Source organism: Rhinoraja longicauda, chromosome 9 (genome assembly GCF_053455715.1).
Source record: "Rhinoraja longicauda isolate Sanriku21f chromosome 9, sRhiLon1.1, whole genome shotgun sequence".
NCBI classification, from domain to species: Eukaryota; Metazoa; Chordata; class Chondrichthyes; order Rajiformes; family Arhynchobatidae; genus Rhinoraja; species Rhinoraja longicauda.
Window position 1 is genome coordinate 16,280,492 of NC_135961.1, and position 26,733 is coordinate 16,307,224.

A 26,733-nucleotide genomic window follows, 5' to 3' on the forward strand; every position below is an offset into this window, starting at 1 on the left:
ACTCCGCTATCTTTAAGAGCTCTATCTAGCTCTCTCTTGAAAGCATCCAGAGAATTGGCCTCCACTGCCTTCTGAGGCAGAGAATTCCACAGATTTACAATTCTCTGACTGAAAAAGTTTTTCCTAATCTCTGTTCTAAATGGCCTACCCCGTATTCTTAAACTGTGGCCCCTGAGTCAAAATACTCAAGTTTGTCAGTTATGGAAGACAGTATAGCAACTACAATGATTGATATAATCATTCTGCATTCTTCCTTTATTCGCTAACTGCAAAATGTCCAGGTCTCCTAAACTTACGGACCGACAAACAAGTTATAGTTTTCAGATTGCAATTCAAATATTATGTACAGTATTTCTGGAACATACCTCTTGAATATGAATTGCTACAGCAGCTTTTGTATCAAAATCAAGATTTTTGATCCTCTCAATAAATTCTTCTTTTCTTTCACACTGGAATAAATAAAATTACTGTGACCATTAAATCCTTTATAGAGACAAGTAGTATCTGACACAAAATGGAGACATTTATTTTTCTGCACTTTTGACGAAACAGAAATCAGAGGCCACAGATGTTGAGAGTGACCTATTTAACAGATTGAAAAAAACCCATCCAGAGTTCCAAGAAACTGAATTAAATCAGGCAAGGTTTATTTTTATGGAGTGAAGGAACAATTTCAACTCTGCATGAGCATTCATTTCTCATTCTGACACGTCATGGAAAGAGGCGCCTACCACTGGTAGAATTTGTAAAGAATAGGACAAATAAATTTATACCATATTTATTCACTGTAGCAGTCATTAAGAATTCGGCTAGATCATTCAGTGACAGTGCTATCAAGGCATTTTTGGTGAAAGGCATTTGAGAACACACCCGGAATTAGCTCTGTACCCTCAAGTAGTGTTTGTCATCATTAATTGAAAGGGTGACATAGGTGGTAATCAGGAAGGCGATTCCTTTGCCATGTTGGCCTTGATGTCATGAAACTTCATGAAGTCTGGAATGAATGTAGAAGAATCACACAGTCACTCCCCACTGTCTGTTTCCCACTTTGCTGCAATCTCTGGTGGGTCTGACTGTTCTAGAAATAATGATAGAAGTTTCCAACACATTAGCTTGCAAGGTATAACACTTTAAAGTATGATCAAATCTGGTTGTTACACAGTCAGACCTGTGGTAAAGCTCACTCAGTTTAGACACCAGAGCTTAGATGGTTGCGAGCAAGGCTCAATGGCCTGGGAACAACTTCATATCTGAATATGGTATCAAGGCCAGCTAGTTTTATCGTTTTGATTTCAAATTAGTGGTGATGATACAACTAAGTAGCTGGCTAGGCAATTTTAGTGAGCAATTAAGAGTCAATCATATTGCTACACGTCTGGAAGAACATATACAGCAAATTGAAATGGTTGGCAGATTTTTGTCTCTTAAAGATCATTAATGTTTTGAACAAAAATCTGTTAGTTTTGTGGTGGTCATCACCAAGACTCCATGCCACTTTTGCTGAAGGCTGTTGAATTTGAATAATATGTACCAGTGCATAAGCAGGTTAAAGAGAGAGAATTACTTTTAGCAGATGGTATTCAAAATTCTGAGAAGAGATCTATAGGGGAATACATGGAGAAACATTTTTATGGAGAAACCAGATAACCCGCTGTCCTTGTGGTGGAACCAATAATGGCTTTCAAGAAAGAATTGGACAGGTGTTAGCAAAAATAATTTGCAGCAGTTAGATTGGGCGAATAGGACTGGCAGAATTGCTTTGAAGGAGTCAGTATTGATTCCATGGGTCAAATGTCCACATCGATCTCCAAACAATTCTACAGTTCAATGGTAATTCCTCAACCTAGAATACAATTAACCTTGTTATTCTTAGTGGTTAATCAACATGGAGAAGCACATATGCATCGTTGAGATGTTATGATAGTGCTAAAGAGTAGATTTTTGTGCCCGTTTAACTTGATTCCATGAGATTTTATGAAGTCTGGAGTCAATATTGAGGACTCGCATGGATGTGTCCTCACAGTCATATATCTTGGATGGGTCTGTCATGTTGATGGAATAGGAAATCCCAGAGATTATGACAAAAGCATCGGTTATATCGCGAGGGTATACTTCTAGGAGCGTGACTGGAATAATCAATAAAATACTTTGCCATCTTCAGAGACGTATACAAACGTGCATTGGAAGCAAGAGCAGGAGTAGGCCATTTGTTTCCTGAAATCTGCTGCACTACCTACTAAGATGATGGATGATTTATCTCGAACAAAATATTTTGTAGTTTGTTCTCTAGCAACTCCCAATCCTGCAATGTCACTAGTAAGGAGAGGAGATACTCATGTACATGGAAAAATCACAACTTGTAGTTCTCCTCTTTGTCATTCACCATCCTGACTTACTACTCCTCTAACACTGGAACATCCACTCAAGCATTATTATGGATGTACCTTCTCATGAAGGAATGCAAAAATTTAAGGAGGCAGTGTGCCATGATGTTCTCCAGGGCTTTAGAAATGACTTTGCCATCTGCGCCAGATTTGAAAAAAATGTACGAAAAGGGAAACAGACAATTACATTCATGACAGCAGTATGTTCTGAATGGATCTGCAAAGGTTGCATCCACTTAAATCATGTATTGTGTGTGTATTTATGCAATGTCCATAATAAAATGTTTCAAATGCTTTTCATACTAACTTGGTTTTCATCATGCCATTTTAAAATCGAACAATCAAAACTATCCACAAGCCTTAATGAAGTAAAATGGGCAAAAGGCAGTGATGCTAAAGGTGAGAGATGACCAAAAGCACTTTATGCAATTGTTATGGAGGCTTTTAGTGACGTGATAAAAGCAGCAAGGAGGATTCGGGAGGATAGGGCGAAGACAACTGTAGGAACCATTTATGCTTAAATTAGTTACTGTCATTATATTATGGCCATGTTTAATATTTCGTTTTTGTTTTTTTTGCATGCTTGTGGGTGTGATTTGATACGTAATGGGGAGTGTCTACATCTGAGGCGGCTAGCGTAGCCACAGAGATTGGCAGTCAGTTTAGTCTCGGAGGATGGAGAGAAGTTTTTTACCACACGGTAACAACCACACGGTAACGAACGCACGGTCTCGACTGTATTGTTTGAAGAAGAAACATTTGATAAGAACGAAAAGCTGTGAATTATTCTTTTTGATTTGTGCTACTTTAATAAAGACCAATTAATCAAGAAACAACGTTTGGAAGATTCGTTTTTGCTATCTTAGAGTGCGGTGTGTGCGTAAGCTATATCTCCACCACATCCCCGAGCAGTAATGGCTATCGAAGTTGGACTTTGAGAAGGTATAGAAACTGCCATTACATCTAAGTAAAAAACTGTTCTACGAGTGGACAAGTAAAATCCGATTCAACAAGGAACTGAACAAGAAGCTGAATCTCTGCCAGAGATTAGAGCTTAAATCCTGGAACAAAGAATCTGCCGGTCAAAGGCAAATTGACAAGGTCTACACCTGGATCATTGGAAGATTGAAGACTTCATTGACCGGGTACTGTGAATAGTCACGACTGTTTAGTCGTAATTTTAAGCTAAGAAGTTTAAAAACAAAAGCCTGTGGGAAAATCCGGCAGAAGTACTGTGTGATAAAAGAAGCTTGTTTATGCTACATGAAGATTAAAAAAAAAAAACTCGGACAATACGTCCTTGAAAATAACAATGTTGTGAACTTCTACAAGATAAGGTGCACTCAGCTAGCGATTGTTTACCATAGATACTGGCAAGACCTTCACAACCTTGAAAATAATGATGTGTTTTGAAGAAATACCCATTCTGTTTTGAATTCTTCTGGTATTTAGGGAACATAGCAATAAGCACCAATTCATCATGGATCTTTCAAAGGTAAGTATTAAGAACCGTCGCAGGAGGGAGATGCGGAGCAAGAATCAAAAAGATATAAGAAGAGAAGCGTTAAGCTCAGCCAGAAGGGAGCTGCAGCCTACCTGGAAAGATATCAGAAGGATAGAGACAAGCTGTGGAAGCAGGTCATCAAATCAATTGAATACCAGAAGGAACTAATGCAATCAGATGAGAATGCGAGGAAAGTACAATCTAATCTAGATCATTTTTTCGACCTCTGCCGTGAGGTTGGAGAAAAACAACACTCAATACTGAGTTTACAACTACCAGAGGAGCAATGTGAAAGGCACATCGTGGTTCGAAGAAAGGGTGGAATTTTTCGATGGTTTCATGTCAGACGCGGAGAAGTGGTTGTCTGAAATCGTAGCCCGAACATTGCGCTCTGAAATGGGAGAAGCAATGCAACAAGGTGTTGAAGTGGGAGAAGAAATTACACCTCAGGATAGTGTCTCGAACGTTTCAACACGAAGATCAAGTCATAAATCTGGTTCTGTAGCCAGCTCAACTACAAGGGTCTCTGCTCAAATGGAAGCCGAAGCTGAGATGGCTGCTCTCTCGCTAGAAGCTGCCGCCTTGGAGAAAAAATATGAGATTGAGGAACAAGAAGAACAGCTGAAGAGGGAGACTGAGAAACAAGCAGAACAGCTGAAGAGGTAGGCTGAGGATCGAAATAGGCAGTTGAGGAAGGAGAAGGAACGATTGGAAATAGCCACAAAGCTGGCAATTGCCAGAGCAAGGAGGGACATAATGGAAGGCCAAAGATCAAAATGCGGCTCGAGAGTTTCTCAGAAGAAGAGTTCCTTAGTTCAAGAAGGAGCTGCTAAGCTGGATACAGCAGCTAAAGTCAACCCACAGCCAGAGCCAGTCTGATCTCGTGACGCAGAACTGGCACTGAGTAAGTGGATGGGCGACAAAACCTCACCAAAGCAACCGGGTGCTAGACCGAAGCAACCAACCTTTGTGATGTCTGTGGAGGCTCGAAATAAGCCAACCCAGTACTCTTCTCAGAGGCCTGTTCATCGGCCACCTGTGCCCAGCCAGAGAAAAACAACTGGTCATGGGACTCATGACAAAATTTAGCCAGATCGATCTGCACCAAGCCAGGGATCTCAAAGTGAATCCTATGAATTGGTGAGGAATCAAACGAGAATCAGCGACCTCCTAGCTCAACAAAATCTCTCTTCCACCTTACCCCCAATGGAAATTCCTAAATATGATGGTGATCCTTTGCAATATGAAACTTTCATAATAGCGTTTGAAGAAGGAGTGGAAATTAAAACTACTAGTGACAGAGATCGCTTACGATTTCTGGAGCAATACACAAGCGGATATTCGAACCAGCTTGTTAAAAGTTGTCGACATTTGCCTGCGGATGAGGGCTATCGAACGGCAAGAGAGTTGCTTAAAGAGCATTTTGGTAACAAATAGAAGATTGCTAAAGCATACATGAGGAAGGCCTTTGCTTGGTCAGGTATCAAGGTGGAAGTGAAGGCTTTATTTCTTGGGGATTGTTGTAACTCGATGAGAAATAGCAACCACATGGAAGAAATGAATGTCGTTAGTAATATGAAGGCTATCATTCTAAAACTGCCCTATCGGCTTAGAGAAAAGTGGAGAGATAAAGCAGGTCTGATACAGGAAGGTGAGGGTCGAGAGGCCATGCTTCCTGACCTGGTGGGTTTCATAGAAAGGGAAGTACGGTTAATGTCAAATCTACGCCATGGCAATATTCAAGAACCTAAACCAGTAACTGTCAAAGGCTCTACCTTTACTAAAACAAAAGGAAGATCAGGACCTAAGGAGAGCAGTTTTGCTGCCGCCATAATAACCGTAGAAACGAAGGGCGGAATGAAAAGAGATGCATCTACAAGGGTTTTGTTTGTCATGTAATGAAGTTGGTCACACCATAAGGTGGTGTCGAAAATTCAAGAAGAAGGAATATAAAGAAAAAATGGACTTCTTGAAGAAGGGAATCTGTTATGGATGTTTGAAGAAAGGACACATGGTTAAAGACTGCAGGAGTCGGATAACTTGTAATATGTGCAAAAAAGATCATCCTGAATTACTTCACACTGAACAGAAGAATACGGAAGAGAAGCCGGAGCAAATAGAACAAAAGGAGAAGCCAGCTACGAGTGATGTTGTTGCCTCACCTCAGATAAATGCGCATATTGGGGCCGGGGTAGAAACCTGTATTTTCTCCATCTTACCAGTACAGGTAAGGAGCAACAAGGGGGATACATGTTGCAAACATACGCCTTTTTGGACAGTGGAAGTTCAGCTACCTTTTGCACAGAAAGCTTGATGAGAAGGCTGGACATCATAGGAGAAAAGATTAAGCTCTCTTGAAAACCATGAATGATCAGAAATGCTACAATAGTCATCATATCACAAGTATGGAAATATATAGTCTGGAGGAAGACAATTTTCATCCAAATATACCTAAGCAAGACTTGAAAAAATGGCCTTACTTGAAGGATGCCAAGATACCTAAAATAAATTCTTGTATCAACCTACTTATCGGAATGAATGCTTTGAAGGCATTGGAACCTAGAGAGGTTGTTACCAGTCAAGGGGATGGACCGTTTGCTGTGAGAACCCTACTCGGATGGGTTATCTATGGCTCCTTGAGAAGGAACAACAAAAGCAGGAAAAAGAATAACCATACTGCTGCTGCCATCAATCGAATACCTATTGTAAATTTAGAGGAGTTGTTGATCAAGCAATACAATCATGACTTCAATGAAAGAACCAGCAAGGAATTAGAAATGTCCAGAGAAGAGGTAAAGTTCTTGAGTATTATGAATCACTCAGTAAAGATGATAGAAGGACACTATTGTCGAGACTTGCCTTTCAAACAAGAAAGTGTTAGTCTGACGAATAACCGTTGCATTGCAGAGCAACGCATTCAGAATCTGAAACGCAAGTTTGGCAAGAATATAAAGTTTCATGATAAATATAATCTTTCCTCACAGAGATGATTGATAATGGTTATGCTGAAAAGGTACCAGAAGACCAGCTGAATTGAAGTGATGGAGAACTTTGGTATATTCCTCATCACGGGGTGTATCATTCAAAGAAAGGAACTTTAAGAGTGGTCTTCGACTGTGCTGCGGTTTTTAAGGGTAAATCACTTAACTGTCAACTGCTGCAGGGTCCAGACCTAACGAACTCACTCATCGGAGTTCTCATCAGATTCAGACAAGAGCCGGTGGCTTTGATGGCGGATATCAAGGCAATGTTTCATCAGGTCAAGGTATCGGAAAAGCATGTTGACTACTTGCGCGATTCCTATGGTGGCCGGATGGTGACGCACAAGATCTCGTTGAATATCGGATGAAGATACATCTCTTTGGTGCAGCGTCATCACCGAGTTGTGCAAACTTTGCATTGAGGAAGACCGCTGAGGACAATAAAGCTCACTTTCCAGAAGAAGTGACAAACACAGTAAAGAACAATTTCTATGTGGACGATTGTTTAAAATCCATGTCTACGGAACAGGAAGCAATCCAAATGGTAAAATATCTGGCTTCCCTCTGCAACAAGGGAGGATTCATGCTATCGAAATGGATCAGCAACAGCCATGCTGTATTGGAAACTATTCCACTAGATAATAGAGCCAAGGACACCCGGGAGTTGGATTTGGACAAAGACAATCTGCCCATGGAGAGAGCACTGGGATTGCACTGGTGCGTTGAAACAGATGTGTTCAAGTTCAGAAACTTGATTCAGGAGCGACCATGTACAAGACGGGGCATCCTATCTGTGATTGGTTCTGTTTACGACCCTGGGATTTCTTGCACCATTTACACTACCAGCCAAGTTAATTTTGCAGGATCTCTGTAAGAAGAAACTTGGATGGGATGAGAGTATAATGCAAATCTTCTCTCAGTGAGGGACAGAGTGGTTAGTAGATCTTGACAAGATCTCGGAGTTCAGAGTGGACCGGTGTATGAAGCCTACAAATTTTGGTCGAATCAAATATGCACAGCTGCATCACTTCTCTGACGCAAGTGAAAGTGGTTACGGTACTGTTTCATATCTAAGACTGGAAAATGATAACACTGAAGTACATGTTGCATTCTTGATGGGAAAGGCCAGAGTGGCACCACTGAAGCAAATGACGATTCCTAGAATGGAGCTTACAGCCGCAGACTTAGCTGTCAGAATTGACATAATGCTGCAAAGAACTGAGGAATCCACCTTCTGGACTGATAGCACGACAGTGCTTAAGTACATCAACAAAGAAAACACACGCTTCCGAACATTTGCAGCAAACAGGATCTCTTTTGTAAGGGATGCTACTCATGTATCACAGTGGAAATATGTTAATACCAAGGAAAATCCTGCGGATGAAGCCTCTAGAGGATTAACAGCAGACCGCTTCTTAAGCAGTAAGAGATGGATCAATGGGCCAGAGTTTCTCTGTAAACCAGACCGAGAATGGCCAAAACTTAACCTGGAATCTGAAATCTCTGCTAATGATCCGGAGATCAAGCAAGACATCTCAGTGAACGCCATTATCAATGATCCATTGGATTCAACAAGCTATTTAATTACTAATTTCTCATTATGGAATAAGTTGAAGACTGTGGTAGCTTGGTTTCTTAAAGTAAAGACAATGCTTTTACAGTGGACTCGTAAGGGAAAGGAAACTCAGGCTGCAATGAATAGCTTTGAAATGGATCCTGGCAAGCTGAAAGTAAAGGTTGACAAAGAGATGCAAGTCTTTAAAGCATCATACCGAGGACAGTGTTGTGTCCTGATGATCTTTTTAAGGCAGAGAATGCAGTTATCTCTTTCTGTCAAAGACAAGGATACAACGAAGAGCTATCAACATTAGAAGCTGGTGAGCATGGTGTTAAAAGAAGTAGTCATTTATATAGGCTTGATCCGATACTGGATAAAGGACTTCTGAGAGTAGGTGATCGCCTGAATAAACTAGCGATGCCTGAAGAGGCTAAGCATCCTAGTATTCTCTTGAAGGACTTTCATATTTCAACATTGCTGTTACGACAGATTGGACATGGAGGAAGAAATTATATGCTGTCGAAACTTCGTAAAAAATACTGGATTGTCAAAGCTAACCGCTGCAAGAGAGGTCATAAAGAATTGTGTTGTGTGTAGACTACAGCGTGGAAAAGTTGGAGAACAAAAAATGGCTGACTTGCCTCTGGAAAGGATTCAATCTGATAATCCTCCTTTTACAGATGTAGGAGTTGATTATTTTGGTCCTATAGATGTCAAGAGAGGACAAAGTCTGGTGAAAAGGTATGGTGTAATCTTCACTTGCATGGCAAGCAGAGCGGTACATCTTGAAGTTGCATCTACACGATACAGATTCCTGCATCAATGCATTACGAAGATTTATTTTGTCGACGAGGTCAAGTTTTATCATTAAGATCAGATAATGGTACGAAATTTGTTGGAGTGGAAAGAGAATTGAGAGAAGCGCTTGAATCAGAACAAGATCCAGAATGATATGCTTCAGTAAGGGATACGATGGAATTTTAAATCCCCAGTGGGATCTCATCACGGCGGCGTTTAGGAACGATTGTTCCACATGGTTTGAAATGTGCTGCGCTCTGTTCTTAAACAACAAGTTTTGGACGATGAAGGATCGCAAACTGTATTTTGTGAAATTGAAGCAATTTTGATGATCCAAGTGACTTGGAAGCACTTACACCAAATCATATTCTTCTGTTGAAAACCAAGCCAATTTTACTACCTGGGCTCTTTGTGAAGGAAGATTTGTATATTAGACGCAGATGGAGACTGGTACAATATATGGAAGACCTTTTTTGGAAATGGTGGACACAAGAATATTTGCCTCTAATCCAAGAACGTCAACGATGGTTGAGAGTAAGAAGAAATTTTATTCCAGGTGATATCGTTTTGGTGGTTGATTCTACTGCACCACGAGGTTCTTGGTTGATGGGCAGGATATTGGAGATCATGCCAGACGTTAAAGGTTTTGTGCGTGCTGTACGACTTCAGATTAAGAACAACATCTTGGTAAGACCGATAACCAAGATATGTCTGCTTCTAGAAGGTGAAGGAGAAGATTGAAGAAGTTTTAATGCTAACATATTGTGCATATTACTTGTTTTTGATATATGTTAAGCTTTTATAGCTCCTTTTAATATCTATTGATAATTGCTTTGTTATATATGTAGAACAATTAGAGGCTGGTATGTAGGGGCCATTTACGCTTAAATTAGTTATTCATTCCTTCCACAGATGCTGCCTGGCCTGTTGAGTTACTCCAGCACTTTGTGTTTAGGTCATAAGCGATAGATGCAGAATTAGGTCATTCGGCCCATCAAGTCTACTCCGCCATTCAATCATGGCTGATCTATCTCTCCCTCCTAATCCCATTCTCCTGCCTTCTCCCCATAACCCCTGACAGATGTTTTACGCAAACATCTGCAGTTTCTTGTCTCTAAGCTCAGTACAATAATGGGCTAAAAGCTTTGATTGGGGGAAGCCAAGGTGGATGGAATTTTTGGCTAATAGACTTGTAAATGGTAATTTTTTAAATTTGTGACAGTAGAAATCTAGGGATAATTGTAAATAGACAAGGACAGGGAAGATTGCAAGAGGAACATAATATTGGATTGGACAGCTGTTGTATTTTTGAATGACTTATTTTTGCATTGAGTTAGTGGAATGAACAATGAAGACCTTAATCCCCAAAATAATGCAAGCACAACCATGTTTCAGCATTAGTGGAAAGAGATAAGGAATGAAATGGCAAATGTGAAATTAACCATTCTTCTGATGGATAAGATTTAGAGTTTGAAATGTCAGGTATATGCATCATTGTATTCAGTTTCAACATGCAGCTGAGAAAGAAATAAACAGATATATTGAAAATGTAATACATGTTATAGAAGATAAATGTCTGATATGAAAATGTGAAATTTTGGCAATACAAGGTCTGCTTGCAGTTTCCTTAATATTTGGTTGTGGGGGAATCCACAGTGGATCGTTCGCATCTTGACGTCAAAAAAGCATTTGCCAAATGAGAAGACCTCACGGATGGCAACAGTATGTAAACAGCCAGCAATGGCAGCTCTAAAACCAGAATTTAACTGGTGTTAAACTTGATATTTACTGCACCGGCTGAATGGCCAACTGTTTCGATTCTCTTAGTATCATTAAGTGACAATGTTTTGCCCTTTATCAAGTTTTGTTAGGTAAAACTGTTTGATACATCCAACAAAGAATCATAAAATATTTTTAAATGTTATTTATGCTGCCTAACCCACTGAGTTACTCCAGCTTTTTGAGATACCATAAAATAATTAGGCATCTCGCATTTCGCTGGGGTTACGGGCTTGAAAAACAGCTTGCAATTCAAATGATGCCAGGTACTGCACGTGATATTACTATTGAAAAAAATGAAGGTAAATCACATCATACAACATTATGGAGCTTTCTCAAGCATAAAAAGGAAAATTATCCGTGTATGCTCCGTAATTGGAAAATTATACCCCAAAGGCAGATGCATTTAAACATCTATATACTAAAACTCTTGATTGTTTGTTTGTTCCTGAACTACAGCCAAAACGGTACACGTTAGCGCGACACTTTTAGGCCCACCTTACTCACCGTCGTCCCTTTGCTGCTAATGGAAGAAGTTTCATTTAAATCAGTGTTATATTTTAAAAGTTATTCACATTTTAAAGTTTAAATCTATCTTCTAGCGAGGGATGGAGGGGAGGGGGAAAGGAGGGGGGATGGAGGGGAGAGAGAGGGAGGAGGGGGGTTGAGTGGGATGGAGTGGGGGGGAGGGGAAGGGGTGGAGGGAGGAGGGGAGGGAGAGGGGAGGGGGAAGGAAAGGGTGCTGCACCAATGGAGGAGAGGTTTGGGCCCAACGGGTCCACTTGGTCTAGTATAACCTAATGGCTGCAGGCAATCATTTGAGTTTTCTTTCTGTTAAGCAAAGCTGAACTTAGAAGATAACTTGTAAAGCTGCTGTTTAAGTTTGCCAGGCATTCATTTGAGCAAGTTATTCCAAAAACAGGAGCACGTAAATTAAACTTTGGTAATAATCACACATGTGGGCTATTCTAAAAACTCGTAAATCAAGCAAAAATTAAACGCAAGGTGTCTGAATATGGATACATTCGCCAGAGAACCAATGGTCATAACGATCCACCACATGGTCCATTGATATTTTTCTGAAGATATGAAAATAGGAAAGACTATTTGGCTATGTTGCCACCAATGAAAAAATAATTGACAATATAGTCAGGAGATATGCATCTTTTCATCTGGTGTGCCTTGCTATAAAATATTTAGTTTAGTTTATTGTCACGTGTACCAAGTACAGTGAAAAGCTTTTGTTTATGCAGAATATTCTGGTAACACATCACTACACACTAAAAAGGGGTTTGCCTTTTTGAAACTTTTCCATGATAGAACGGGCAAGGAATAGAAACCCATCCCAGCATTACTGGAAGACACAAATAATAAAGGATATTAACTTTTAAACAAATTTCAAAACCACACCAAAGAATGGTGTTTTTTAAATTCCTAAATTAAGGAACAAAAATCACTGACCTGAACCGTGCAACCTAGTAGAAGCAGCAGAAGCTTCTTCATCTCGTTAATTCCACACTCTGAAATAGATCAACCACCTCTGTAAAACCACATGTATTAAACTTTGTGGGGCAAGTTCAAATAATAGGCTGTAAATAAATTGCCATTTCGTTGAATTATAATAGTGTTAATTATAATACAATAGACTTGATGGAAAAGTAATCAATAATTTCTCGGCAGATTTGCAGTGATTACATCACAATTATTAAAGCTTTAGCAAGAACGCCACAAATTGAATACCTTGCAATTGCCATTATTTGACTTGCAAAATTCAAGTGAGAGAAAATACAAATTCCTATTTTGGAAAAAACAGCACCCCTTCTAAGAATGCAGATTATCATTGTAACAGGGATCGTACACTTGGAACAAAAAAAAATTAAAGGACTTTCAAGGTCCAAAATCTAATTTTCATGGACCAAAATCCAGCAAACATTAATGGTTTGTTCCAGTTTTTCTCCTTATGACTAGGGTGGGAGAGGGACAGAGAGATGCAAGGGTTACTTGAAGTTAAATAAATAAATTTTCATATATTTACTCATATTCAGACTCGACGATCGTTTCACTGAGCACCTTCGCTCATTCCACCTTGGTCTCCCGGTTGCCAAACACTCCCCTTCCCATATTTATCTTTCTGTCCTGGGCCTCCTCCACTGTCAGAATGAAGCCAAATGCAAATTGGAGGAACAGCACCTCATATTTAGCTTGGGCAGCATACAACCCAGCGGTGTGAGTATTGATTTCTCTCATTTCAATGTACTGTCCCTACTTCCTGATTAATAATGTAGTCATTTACTCTACACCAATTTGGAACTCTTCTTCCCCCCCCCCCCCCCAACCACCAAGGTCCAGAATTATCGTTATTCATAACTATCTTATGACATAAGTTTAGGATCACTGTTCCTAAAATTTCTCCACTGAAACTCCAGGTTTGTTTCCCAATACAAGTTTCAGTATGGTCCCTTCTCTAGTTGGACTATCCAGAAACTGTCTTGGATACACCTCAAATTTTGCACCATTTGTTATTGCTTGGTAAAGATCTTTTCATTAGCAGCTGTTCGTTAAGATGAGACTCATGGAGAGTGGCTCGGTGGCATGAGAGCTAGAACCTGCCAATGATATCCACTTTAATAAGCAAAGCTTGAGCTGTCCAATGAAGATGTGTTGAGACAGTATTTCTTTAATTTACAATAAAAAGCCACATATTCACATTATTTGACAATAATGAAATGCATCACCTTTAGCAAACCCGTTTATATTAAATTATTAAATATTAAATTACACACTCATTGGATTGAGGCATTTTTTCCTCGAATGCTCTTTAAACATCATACCCCTCAATCTAAACTCATGCTCCCTGGGACAAAGCTTATTAGCTATCCGATCTCCATCACTCATTATTCTGTACAATTCACCTCACAAGGAAAACAAAACCCAGCGCATCCAGTCTATCCTCATAATAGAAATGCTCCATCACAGACAACATTTTGGCAAATCTCCTCTGCACCCTCTCCAGTGTGATCAAGTCCTTCCTTTAATGTGATTAGACATGTATATAACACTCCAGCTGTGGAGTGGTATACCACCAATGGTTTATAAAGTTGTACCATATCTTCACTGCTCTTATATTTTATGCCCTGGCTCATGAAAGCAAGTATCTCATATGTCTTCACCACCAACCTTATCTAACTGCACTGACACCTTCTGGTATCCTTCAATAGACAATAGGTGCAGGAGTAGGCCATTCGGCCCTTCGAGCCAGCACCACCATTCAATGTGATCATGGCTGATCATTCTCAGTACCCCGTTCCTGCCTTCTCCCTGTACCCCCTGACTCCGCTATCCTTAAGAGCTCTATCTAGCTCTCTCTTTAAAGCATTCAGAGAATTGGCCTCCACTGTCTTCTGAGGCAGAATTCCAGATTTACAACTCTGACTGAAAATGTTTTTCCTCATCTCCGTGGCCCCTGGTTCAATATCCCTTTGTTCCTCAAAACTCCCTCGAGTCGTACCATTCATTGTTTATATCCAAGCATTACGTCATCCCACATGCACCATATGGCATTTACCAGGATTAATGTTAACCTGCCATTGCCCTGCCTATTCTACCAACTCACCAATATGATCCTGTTGCTAAGGCCAACCTTCATGATCAACACCATCCCCAATTTTCATGTCATCTGATAACATACCAATCATCATACCTTTAACATTCACATTAAATCATTGTTTACAACAAGCAGAAAAGGGCCCATCTCTGATCCCTGCAATGGTCACTGCTTTAAATCACAACAAAACTTCCACCATCATATTCTGGCTCTTTTTGCCAAACCAATTTTGCATCCAATTTGTCAACATGCCTTGGTTCCCATGAATGCTAATTTTTTGGACCAAGTAGGATAGAACGGGTTCTTTTTGAATGTGTACTTTTTGCATCATCGTCTGCTCAAGCTTCATTGCTCAAATAGTCTACGGCTATTTGGTTCATCATATCTTTGTATCAGGAGGCAGTGGTGGCTATACAGCTCGAGGAAGTGTAAGGGGAGTTGTCGCTGATGTTCAGATTATGGTGGTGGAAGTAAATCAGGGCTTAACAGAGGCGGAGAGGCAAGTTATAGACATTTATTTGGAGCACAGAAAGGTTAAATTGAGTCTTTTCCGAAGAATGGGGATTCTAAAACTAGAGGGCTTGCGAGAGGGGAGAAACATAGAGATTTGAGGGCCAAGCGTGTCATACATAGGGTGGTGTTATATGGAATTAGCTACAAAAGGTGGATACAATTAATGTTAGGAGAGCATTTGGATAATTACTTGGAGTGGGAAGAAATAAAAGGATGTGGGCCAAATGTAGGAAATTTGGAGTATTGTGTGCAGCCGATTACAGGAAGGTTGTAGAAGCTTTGGAGAGGGTGCAGTAGTAGGTTACCAGAATGCTACCTCGCGTAATTATAAGGAGAGGAAGAACAAACTTGAATGTCTTCTCTGGAGCACCGAAGGCTAAAGGGAAGTATATAAAATTATGAAAGGCATAGACAGGGCAGACAGTCAGAACCTTTTTCCCAGAGTGGAAATGTCAGGCTGGAGAGCAAAGCTTTAAGAAGAGTGGGGGAAAATTTAAAGGAAGAGATGTGCAGAACAAGTTTTTTTGAAAACAGAGAGCAGTGGGTGCCTGCAATACACTGCTTGGGGTGGAGATATGATAGTGGCTTTAAACAGACTTTTTTTTGGTAGGCATATTGATATGCAGGGAATGGAGGGATAAGGATCACGGCAGGCAGATTAGTTAACCTGGCATAATGTTCAGTATGGATATTGTGGGCTGTAGAGCCAGTTCCTGTGGTGCACTATTCTATATCCTAAATAGGCTGAGCATAGACAGGCATCAAGGTTAGCATGGATAGCTGAGGCCAAAGGTTCTGCTTCTGTGCTGAACAACTATGACTCCAATTATCTTTACATCAGGACAGGTAGATTACATGAGGGATGTAATGTTTCACTGATATGGAGCCTTGCTCAGACTGAATCTATTGTACCAAGTTCAACTTTCTGCAACACATCTCAGGAAGGTTGCAGATTCATCAGAATTTGCCCTTTATTTAGAAACAATGGTCAATTCATGCAGTTATAAAATGCTACCTTTCAATCTTACAGTGCCCTCCATAATGTTTGGGACAAAGACCCATCATTTATTTATTTGCCTTTGTACTCCACAATTTGAGATTTGTAATAGAAAAAAAAATCACATGTGGTTAAAGTGCACTTTGTCAGATTTTAATAAAGGCCATTTTTATACATTTTGGTTTCACCATGCAGAAATTACAGCAGTGTTTATACACAGTCCCCCCATTTCAGGGCACCATAATGTTTGGGACACAGCAATGTCATGTAAATGAAAGTAGTCATGTTTAGTATTTTGTTGCATATCCTTTACATGCAATGACTGCTTGAAGTCTGTGATTCATGGACATCACCAGTTGCTAGGTGTCTTCTCTGGTGATGCTCTGCCAGGCCTGTATTGCAGCCATCTTTAGCTTATGCTTGTTTTGGAGGCTAGTCCCCTTCAGTTTTCTCTTCAGCATATAAAAGGCATGCTCAATTGGGTTCAGATCATGTGATTGACTTAGCCACTCAAGAATTGACCATTTTTTAGCTTTGAAAAATTCCTTTGTTGCTTTAGCAGTATGTTTGGGATCATTGTCTTGCTGTAGAATTAATCGCTGGCCAATGAATTTTGAGGCATTTGTTTGAACTTGAGCAGATAAGATGTGTCTGTACACTTCAGAATTCATTATGCTACGACCATCAGCAATTGTATCATCAATGAAGATAAGTGAGCCAGTACCTTCAGTAGCCAAACATGCCCAAGCCATAACACCCCCACCACCATGATTCACAGATGAGGTGGTATGCTTTGGATCTTGGGAAGTTCCTTCTCTCCTCCATACTTTGCTCTTGCAATCACTTTGATACGTTATTTTTCGTCTCATCTATCCACAAGACCCTTTCCCAGGACTGTGGTTGCTCTTTTAAGCAAACTGTAACCTGGCCATCGTATTTTTGCGACTAACCAGTGATTTGCATCTTGCAGTGCAGCCTCTATATTTCAGTACATGAAGTCTTCTGTGGACAGTGGTCATTGACAAATCCACAACTGGCTCCTAAAGAGTGTTTCTGATCTGTCAGATAGATGTTTGGGGATTTTTCTTTATTATGGAGAGAATTCTTCTCTCATCAGCTGTGGAGGTCTTCCTTGGCTTGCCAGTCTCTTTGTGATTAGTGAGCTCACCAGTGTACTCTTTCTTATTGATGTTCCAAACAGTTGATTTTGGTAAGCCCAAGGTTTGGATGATGTCTCTAACAGTTTTATTCTTGTTTCTCAGTCTCATAATGGCCTCTTTGACTTTCATTGGCACAACTTTGGTCCTCATGTTGATAAACAGCAATAAAAGTTTCCAAAGGTGATGGGAAGACTGGAAGAAAGACTAGGTGCTGAGAGCTCTCTTATACCTGCATTAAGGAGGGAATTAAACACACATGAGCAATTACAAACACCTGTGAAGCCATGTGTCCCAAACATTTTGGTGCCCAGAAATGGGGGGACGATGTATAAACATAGCTGTAATTTCTACATGGTGAAACCAAAATGTATAAAAATGGCCTTTAATAAAATCTGACAATGTGCACTTTAACCACGTGATTTTCTCTATTACAAATCTCAAATTGTGGAGTACAGAGGCAAATAAATAAATGATGGGTCTTTGTCCCAAACATTATGGAGGGCACTGTATGTTCATGACTTAGATTCCAAATTAAACAGATTTTAACCTTTATTCAGATAAATCAGAACAAACAACAAAGTGCTGGAGGAACTCAGCATGCCGCAGTCTGTGTAGGGAAATGGGCAGATGACATAATAGGTAGGGACCCTATGTCATCTCTCCATTTTCTTCCAGCACTTTGTATTTTGTTGAAGATTCCAGCAGTTGCAGTCTTTTGTCTCACTGGTAAAATCAGACATATCGTTATCCCTAATGAAATTGAGGCATTTTAAGCACACTTTGAGCAGAAGGTCACAAGGCGATGACATCTGGCCCATCAGACACGAGTGAGCCTTTTCCCAGGGTCATTGTTGCAGAAGTTAGATCGGCCTTCCAGAGTCACCCATGGAAAGCAACTGGCCCGGATAGAATGTGTAAGGAAGAACTGCAGATGCTGGTTTAAACCTAAGATAGATACAAAAAGATGGAGTAACTCAGCGGGACAGGCAGCATCTCTGGAGAGAAGGAATGGGTGACGTTTCGGGTCAAGACCCTTCTTCAGACTGGATAGAATCCCTAGCTGTGTCTTTAGGAACTGCGTGGACCAACTAGGGGGAATGTTCATGGACATCTTCAATCCGTATTCTGTTTAGAGGTACCCACCTGCTTCAAGAAGATCATGATCATCCCAGTGCCAAAGAAAAACAGGATCTCATGCTTTAATGACTATTGTCCAGTGGCCTTGACAGACACCATTATTAAATGCTTCAAAAGGCTAATTATGGCACATATTAAATTCATGCGTGGATAATACCAAGCAGCCTTGATCCATTGCAGTTTGCATACCGCCACACCATTCATCATCCACGCATTACCTCCCGCCTAGACTACTGCAACTCCCTATACACTGGGATCAGCCAATCATCCCTGTCCCGCCTCCAATTGGTCCAAAACGGCGCAGCGAGACTCCTGACGGGTACCCGTAAAAGGGACCACATCACCCCGATTCTGACCTCTCTCCACTGGCTCCCAATACAGTACAGAATCAACTTCAAGCTCCTCCAATTCACATACAAAGCCCTAAACGGGCTTGCCCCCCCCCCCATCAAAAATCTTCTAACCCACCACTCTATCTCCAGGTCCCTCAGGTCGGCCGACTTGGGGCTACTCACTATCCTGCGGTCTAGGCTTAAGCTCTAGGTGACTGCGCTTTTGCGGTTGCAGCTCCTAGGCTGTGGAACAGCATCCCTCTCCCCATCAGAACTGCCCCCTCCATCGACTCCTTTAAGTCCAGGCTCAAAACCTATTTCTACTCCCTAGCATTTGAGGCCCTCTGAGGGGGCGCTGTGACTTGTTTATGTATGTGCTGTTATGTTTGTGTGCCATTGTATGTTCGTTCTTAATACCTGAACTGATGTACAGCACTTTGGTCAACGTGAGTTGTTTTTAAATGTGCTATACAAATAAAATTGACTTGACTTGACTTGACACCAGATCCACAGCTGATGCTATCTCCCTGACTCTAAGCTCATCCTTGGAACACCTGGATAAGAAGGAGACCTACATTGGACTCCTACTCATAGATTACAGCTCTGTTTTCAATGCTATTATCCCAACCAAGCTAATCTCCAAACTCGTGGAACTTGGAGTCGGCATTCCTCTCTGCAACTGAATCCTCGACTTTGTGACCAACAGACCACAATCAGTGAGAATAGGGGACATATTGCCCTCTCTGACAATCCTCAATATTGGTACCCCACAAAGATGTCTTCTCAGCCCCCACTATACTCCTGACCATGACTATGTGGCCAAATACCAATCCAATTCATTTTACAACTGACGACATTACCTGAAGTGAGTTGGATATCAATATATGATGAGTACAGGAAGGAGATTGAGAACCTTGTAACCTGGTACCAAGATAACAAACACTCCCTGAATGTCAGCAAGACAAATTAGATTGTGATTGACTTCATGAAGCGAACAAGTTCATACAACCCGATATACATTGATGGTGCTGAACTAGAGATGGTTAAAAGCTTCAAGTTCTTAGGAATAAATACCATCAGTACTTTATCCTGGACCAGCCACATTGAAGCTATAGCCAAGAAAGCACACTAATGCTTCTACTTCCTTAGAGGCCTTGGGGAAGTTCGGTATGTACCCAACAACCATCAGAACTTCCATAGATGGCCACAGAAAGCATTTTATCGGGATGCATTACAGCATGGTTTGGGAATAGTTCCATACAAGACTGCAAGATAATGCAGAATTGTGGACGTAGCCCAAACCATCAAGCAAACCAGCCTCCCTTCCATTGACTTCATCTACACTTCAGGCCATCAGCATAATCAAGGACCAGTCTCACCCTGGTCACTCCTTCTCCCCCTCCCCCGGGCAAGAGGTAAAGAAGTTTGAAAAATCATACCTCCAGATTCGGGGACAGTTTCTTCCCAGCTATTATCAGGCAACTGACCAGTCCTCGCACCAGCTAGAGTACAGTCCTGACCTCCCATCTACATCATTAGAGACCTGTGAACTATCTTTAATCGGACTTTATTCTGTGCTATATGTTCTACCCTTTAATCTGTACCTGCTATACACTGTGGACGGCTAGATTGCAATCATGAATAGTCTTCTCTTTGACTGGATAGCAGGCAACAAAAAGCTTTTCACTGTACCTCAGTACACTTGACAATAATAAACTTAACTAAATGCCATTGGAATTCACTGAGGTTGCAGTTGTGCTTTGCAAATCTGTAACCAGCATGAGACTCAACAGAAGGAAATAGATTATTGGGATAATTCTGTGGCGGTAGAGCAGCATTAGAGTTGCTGCCTTACAGCACTTACAGCGCCGGAGACCCGGGTTCAATCCTGGCTACAGGTGCTGTCTGTATGGAGCTTGTCCGTTCTCCCTGTGACCGCACGAGTTTTCTCCGAGATCTTCGGTTTCCTCCCACGCTCCAAAGATGTTCAGGTTAGTAGGTTAATTGGCTTGGTATAAATGTAAATTGGCCCCAGTATGTGTAGGTTAGTGTTAATGTGCGGGGATCGCTGGTCGGTGCAGACTCGGTGGGCCAAAGGGTCTGGTTCCGTGCTTTATCTCTAAACTAAACTAATTAAGGATATTTTTCTGCAAGAAGAATATTAATAGTTCAGTCAGATTTAACGTGATTGACAGAGTCAAGCTGAGTGAAATTGTTCACTAAAACAAAGATTTGATTGATAATCATTTTGGCAACCTATTGCAGCACGTTCCTCATATCTATAACTAAAATATTGGCTTCCTGCCAGAAATCCAATAGGATGAAGTACCTTTCTGAAAAATGAAATTTACTATTTCAAAAAATCAGTTTAAAATAAAGTCATTATTATTCAAATGTTTAATTAAATAACCCACCTGAGAGAGGAGTGCGGCCCAGGACAAGGACATTTGGAAGAGACATCATAATTAGCTGCTGTAGTGTCTCCTGCAGATTTCAATAAGTGTTAATCGATTTATATAGTAAGTAAATTGAAATACAATAAAAAACAAATTCTTAGGAATCCCCTGAATTATACCATTCTTTCTTTCTCCAAAGTCAATATTCAAAAACGTTTGATATTTTAAACAGCAATTAAAGAAAACTCAATTGGGACTGTATGACAAAAATACTAAATAACGGGTAGAGCACTTAAACAGAAGACAGCTATAAAGATTACCATTTTAATTAAATTGCAAAAATATAGATATTTTATACAACTCTATGAATTTATTTTAAACAGACAAGCCTTGCTAAATAATTACAATCTCAAAATTAAAAACATAATTGTCCATCAGAAAATATGTGACTGTGAGTGAAAATATATGTTCCACTATTAAACTGCAAAAAATATTGTGATCTGGTGATTGGCACCATTAAATAACCTACACGTGGAAAAATAAACAAGGCGCAGATTTTGCAGAAACTAATGAAAGCCAATTGAAAAATCACCATACTGCATTATCACGTGGCATATTGAATCATGATTGATCAGCGTGATAATGTGGCGCGATCTAGAGTAGAGAAGCCTGAAGGAATATTAAATATTATAAAATCCAAACTAAAATATTATAGTAGTTTATTTACTTCTGGATGAGGCATTGAACCAAACCCATATGTAGAGGCATAAAATACCTCGTTATCTTTTGATTCCCAGTTTTCTGAACAGCTTTTACTGAACAGCAACTACCAATGATTATCCAATCTGTCATCTTGTTGCTCTTCTGAGGGAAGTCTCAATGTGATCAAATTGGGCTCTGTGCTTCTCTGCAACAGTGACACAACTTCAAAAGGTATATAAATGCACATAAAGCATGATTGTCATGTCAGCCATCAGCATCAATTACTAATATCAGTTTTAAAATGCCACCCAAATAGTTATAATGTATTTAACCAAAAGTTGTGCTCTTTTAGTGATGCATCTGTGGAAAAGGTGCAGGAGATGAGACCGGGATTACAGGGTAGGTCTGCTGTTATCATACTGAATGCAAGGATAAGCTTGAGAAGCAAAGAAACGTATACCGTACTCCTGTTCTTGTTACAATAATTTTTATGTGAAATTTATTTGTTAAGCTTTATGGCAATTTCAAAAAAATATCTATTATACTGAAGGTCTGTTCTCATTATCTTTAACTTAGAGCTACATATTTGGGTTTAACGGCCGCTAGACAATAATCTGAATATTATTATTACAAATTTGAACGTAAATTTATACAAGCAACACTCTGATTAAATAAAATTACATTGCTAATATGCGGTAAAAAAAAAGAGCCCCATAAAACCTACTAATTTACAGACACACGAGACATTTTCCCAATATTTCTTATGACCATCTTTAGATTCCATAAAATGTGGCAGCTTATGCTGAAAACAAATTAAACAACATGATTTGAGGGTCCCTTCTTCACAATTTGTACTTACAGCACACAAGGGATAGTTATTTAAAATCTCCATAAATCTGTGTAGGTTCAAAGACATAACTAATATCAGTTTTTAAAAATTTCTTTACTCGATATGCATACCTGATCTGCACCATCAAATTCCTTCCTTTAAATTATTTCAGAAATTTTGACGTAAAACTCTTATACCAAGTCATATTCCAACATGTCCTGATTCATACTAAGTTTTATACACTTCTCATACATGGTTACACCACTTATTGATTATTATAAATTTAGTACAACACACTCCGATCCACATTTTAGCATTAATTATTGAATAGCAACCAACTGTTGATAAATAAAAACTGAATTAAGGAGTCTTGTGAACAAATAACATAGATATACATTTATACCTATTGGTCCTACAAGATTAGAATTTTTTGAGAGTTTCAGAACATGTTCATATCTTGATATCAACAATAAAGAAAAAATGCTTAACATTAGTGCATGAAATTTATTATTAAAACAAATGTACCCAGTAACCAATAATCTATAATAAATTTCAGCTTATATGCTCAATATGCATTATGAAACTAATTTAAAAACACCTAAAATATATCTTTTAACTGACAGCTATTTGTCAGTTTAGGTTGACCATAACATCATGAAACAATATTGCTGAGTAACATCATGAAACAATATTGGTTGAGGTAACATAAATACCACATTTATTCCTGGAATACCAGGAATACCACATTTATTCCTGGTTAACTCTGTTGAACCCCTTGTTGAAGTAAACTCTTGGCCTTGTGAAAAATAAATAGGGTCAGGTGGAATCGAATCCCTCATCAACAAATAAGCCATTCCGATTTAATTTCCAACCTTCAACATGTAAGGTGGCAAGTTGACAAATTAAAACACTGTCAGTTTTAATGAAATATGCCGTTAAGAAAGCAAACAAAGAGGAAACCAATAAGGAATATTTGAGCTTTTGGTCTACCTATTTGGTTCCTGCAGGCCCAATTTCCAAGGGCAGGGACAAACATATCTTAATGGTTTTCTGAATAATAATAATAATTTAAAAAACACTGTTGCACATCATGCATATTATGAACTTAGATTTCCCAATTAATTTAATTCCTCAATATTGTCAGCAAAATAAACATTCACCTCATTTATTCTGAATATAGTTGATCCTGTCTATAATTGATTTTTAATCCAATGCGAACTCACAATACCACTAACTTTAAGACCCAAAATTTAAGTAAAAATGCATCTCAGTGTTGTCCATGAGTAGACTAAGGGAAATGCCAAACATTAAAATATTATTACTATCACTAAACAGTCACATTTTCTTGAGAAATAAATAAAAAGACGATTGTATTTAAAAGTGTGTGAAATATTCTGAATTCCATTTTCATGCAGACGGAAAAAATATTCTGAATTTCTGGTTCTATTTTACTATTGTTGTGCAGGAAGTTAAATTCATACAAATAATGCTTCATCTTCTCACTTAGCTGATTCTACTTTTGTTTATTCCTCAGTAAATTATATACCTGTCAATATTATTCAACAACCTCTTCCACCCCTTAATTTCCACTGTCTAATTATCACTAGTCCTAGGAACTTCTCCCCACTCATTTCCTTTGCAACAGTTTCAATCTAATAGAAATGCCATTGTTCATTTAAAATCAGGTTGCCAGCATCATTCGACAAAGAAAATAAAGCATATAAATAGTCAGCTAAAATGCCACCTTCTGAGATTTAGAAACAGCTGCAAGAAAAGCAATGAATCATAAATATCAGATTTAAATTTGGTATAACGTTGAAGATAGGCAAGTCCTTTATATTCATCTTTGTCATTTCTCCATTTTCAACATCAGAGGACCAAACTCCTGATTTTCATACACCAAAATTGTGCTGCGCACTTCTGCAGCTTTATTGGAATATTGGAACTCGCAGTCCACAGTGGTACATAAAATACTGAAAAGGAATTTGCTATTCCACATATAGGTTAGTAGTGCATCCAACTTAGGTCAAGGACCTACATTGACAGTTTGATGGCTCACCAAGGCAGAACAACTACTGCATATCATATTTTATGTATCAAGACCTGTGGATTTCACCATCAGTTATTGCACATGGCTAAATTACTTTGTTGATGACTGAGCTTCAGGGTCTGTGCAATGAAAGACTGCCACAATGCTATGAGAAAGGTAGTTTATAGGATCTTGTTCGAACATTGAAGAAGAAACAACATTACCAAGTGCAAGACCTGAAGGGAAATTGAATGGCATTCTTGCTTTTGATGTTTTTGTCATCTTTGACCACTGGATTTTGTGCTATCAAAATAGCTATTGTGGGTTCCTGCTATGTATCTTGTAAATTGTATACGCTGATGTCCCAATCTATGTTAGCTCCACCTTCAACACCATAATCCCATCCAAACCCATAACCAAGATCCTGGACCTAGGAGATATCAACCCCGTCTGCCACTGGATCCTTGACTTTCTGACTCGTAGATCACAATCAGTGAGGATAGGTGACAACACCTCCTCTATAATAATTCTCAACACCAATGTCCCGCAGGGATGCGTTCCCAGTCCCTTACTATACATGGCTGTATGGCCAAATTCTGCACTAACTCCACTTATAAATTTGAAGATGCCAACACTGTGATCACGAACAATGACAAGACGGAGTAAGGAAGAACTTTGTGACATGTCATCAGGACAACAGTAGCTCCAAACACGTCGTATTCATTCAAGGTTATAAAAATGAAACAAAGATATAAAATTAACTTAAGAATTAACCACAAATTAAAAACAACAGATTTCTGATCCGATCACTTACCTGATAATACAATTTAATATTTTGCACCAAACTGGATAAATTTTGGATTCTTAGTGAGATATCATTGTTTATTTTCTTGTTCAGTCTTGTATTTGTTGATTTAGGATTGCTGAAAGACAAGCAGCAGAAACACTAAAATTAAATATTGTATTTAGAAGTCACAACGCTCTAATTCTGAAAGAATCTCAAGAATGCTGTTGGAAGTTAAATCATTTACAAGTAAATTACAAAAAAGTTAATCAATCTCCCATTACTCTATGTGGAAGCAGGAACTGCAGATGCTGGTTTAAACTTTAGACACAAAAAGCTGGAGATTCCGAGCAAGACGGAGATGGTCGTCCAACCCTTCGACTGATCCTTCCCATCCGTCTCCTCGAGCGCCCGGTTCAATTGACGGCGTCGTCGAGTAAAAAATAAATAAATTTTCAAATGGTTCTTATATTTTTAATTTTTCACTTTTTAAACATTAATAATCACTTTTTTAAACTTTAAAAATACCTTTTCCACCTGCCGTTCCCGTCAGCCGATGACGTCACAATCGAAACCCAACGGGTCCACGTTTGACGTTCGCGCCTACGCAGTTGGGGCCCATTGATCTGATACTTACCTAAGATGGCCGTGCAATGTCACAATAGGACCCGCACGAGTGCTGGCCAATGAGGAAGGGGCCTGACTTTAACCAATGAGAACTTTAACGGGGCGAGGGGGATGGAGTGGGTGAGGTGCTGGAGAGCCCCTGACTGGAGGGGGGGTAAGGGGGGAATGATGAGTAAGGGGGGGGTGGAGGGGGTCAAAAGGGGGTTTGAGGGGGGATGGAGTGGGTGAGTGGGGGGGGGAGGGGAGTCGGGGAGGGGATGGTGCTACACCAATGCAGGAGAGCTTTGGGCCCCACAGATGTTCTCCGGATCAGTTGGGGGAGGGTTGCCATTTTGTGTTCAGCTCTGGCGCATCCGCAGTTGGGGGAGGGTTGCCATGTTGTTTTCAGCTCCGGCACGTGCGCAGTTGGGGTAGGGTTGCCATTTTGTGTTCAGCTCCGACCACACGCTCGACGCCCAATTGGTCCGGGTCTGACGTGGGGAGAGCGCCAGCGCGTCCTGATTTGCTCCTGCCGTTCACCCCCACGTGGGGTCCATTGATTGGCTCTGACCTCCCGCTCGACGCCCGATTGGTCCGGTTCCCACATGGGGGAGTGCTGATGCCCCCCGCTCCGATTGCT

General features: G+C 39.9%; 1 protein-coding gene across 13 annotated transcripts in view; it reads right to left on the minus strand.

Moving 5' to 3' along the window:
• LOC144596502 (girdin-like) overlaps positions 1-26,733 on the minus strand; it is a 129,685-nt gene that overhangs the window by 93,160 nt on the left and 9,792 nt on the right. For 12 of the 13 annotated variants that reach the window (XM_078404866.1, XM_078404861.1, XM_078404859.1 and 9 more), the window contains exons 3-6: positions 25,518-25,626; positions 21,162-21,231; positions 12,466-12,524; positions 366-449 (exon numbers count right to left, since the gene is read on the minus strand). In XM_078404866.1, coding sequence (XP_078260992.1) covers positions 366-449; positions 12,466-12,524; positions 21,162-21,231; positions 25,518-25,626 — 322 coding nt within the window. Of the gene's footprint in view, positions 1-365; positions 450-12,465; positions 12,525-18,057; positions 18,224-21,161; positions 21,232-25,517; positions 25,627-26,733 lie in introns of those variants that run through there. The other variant, XM_078404851.1, reaches the window with a different exon arrangement.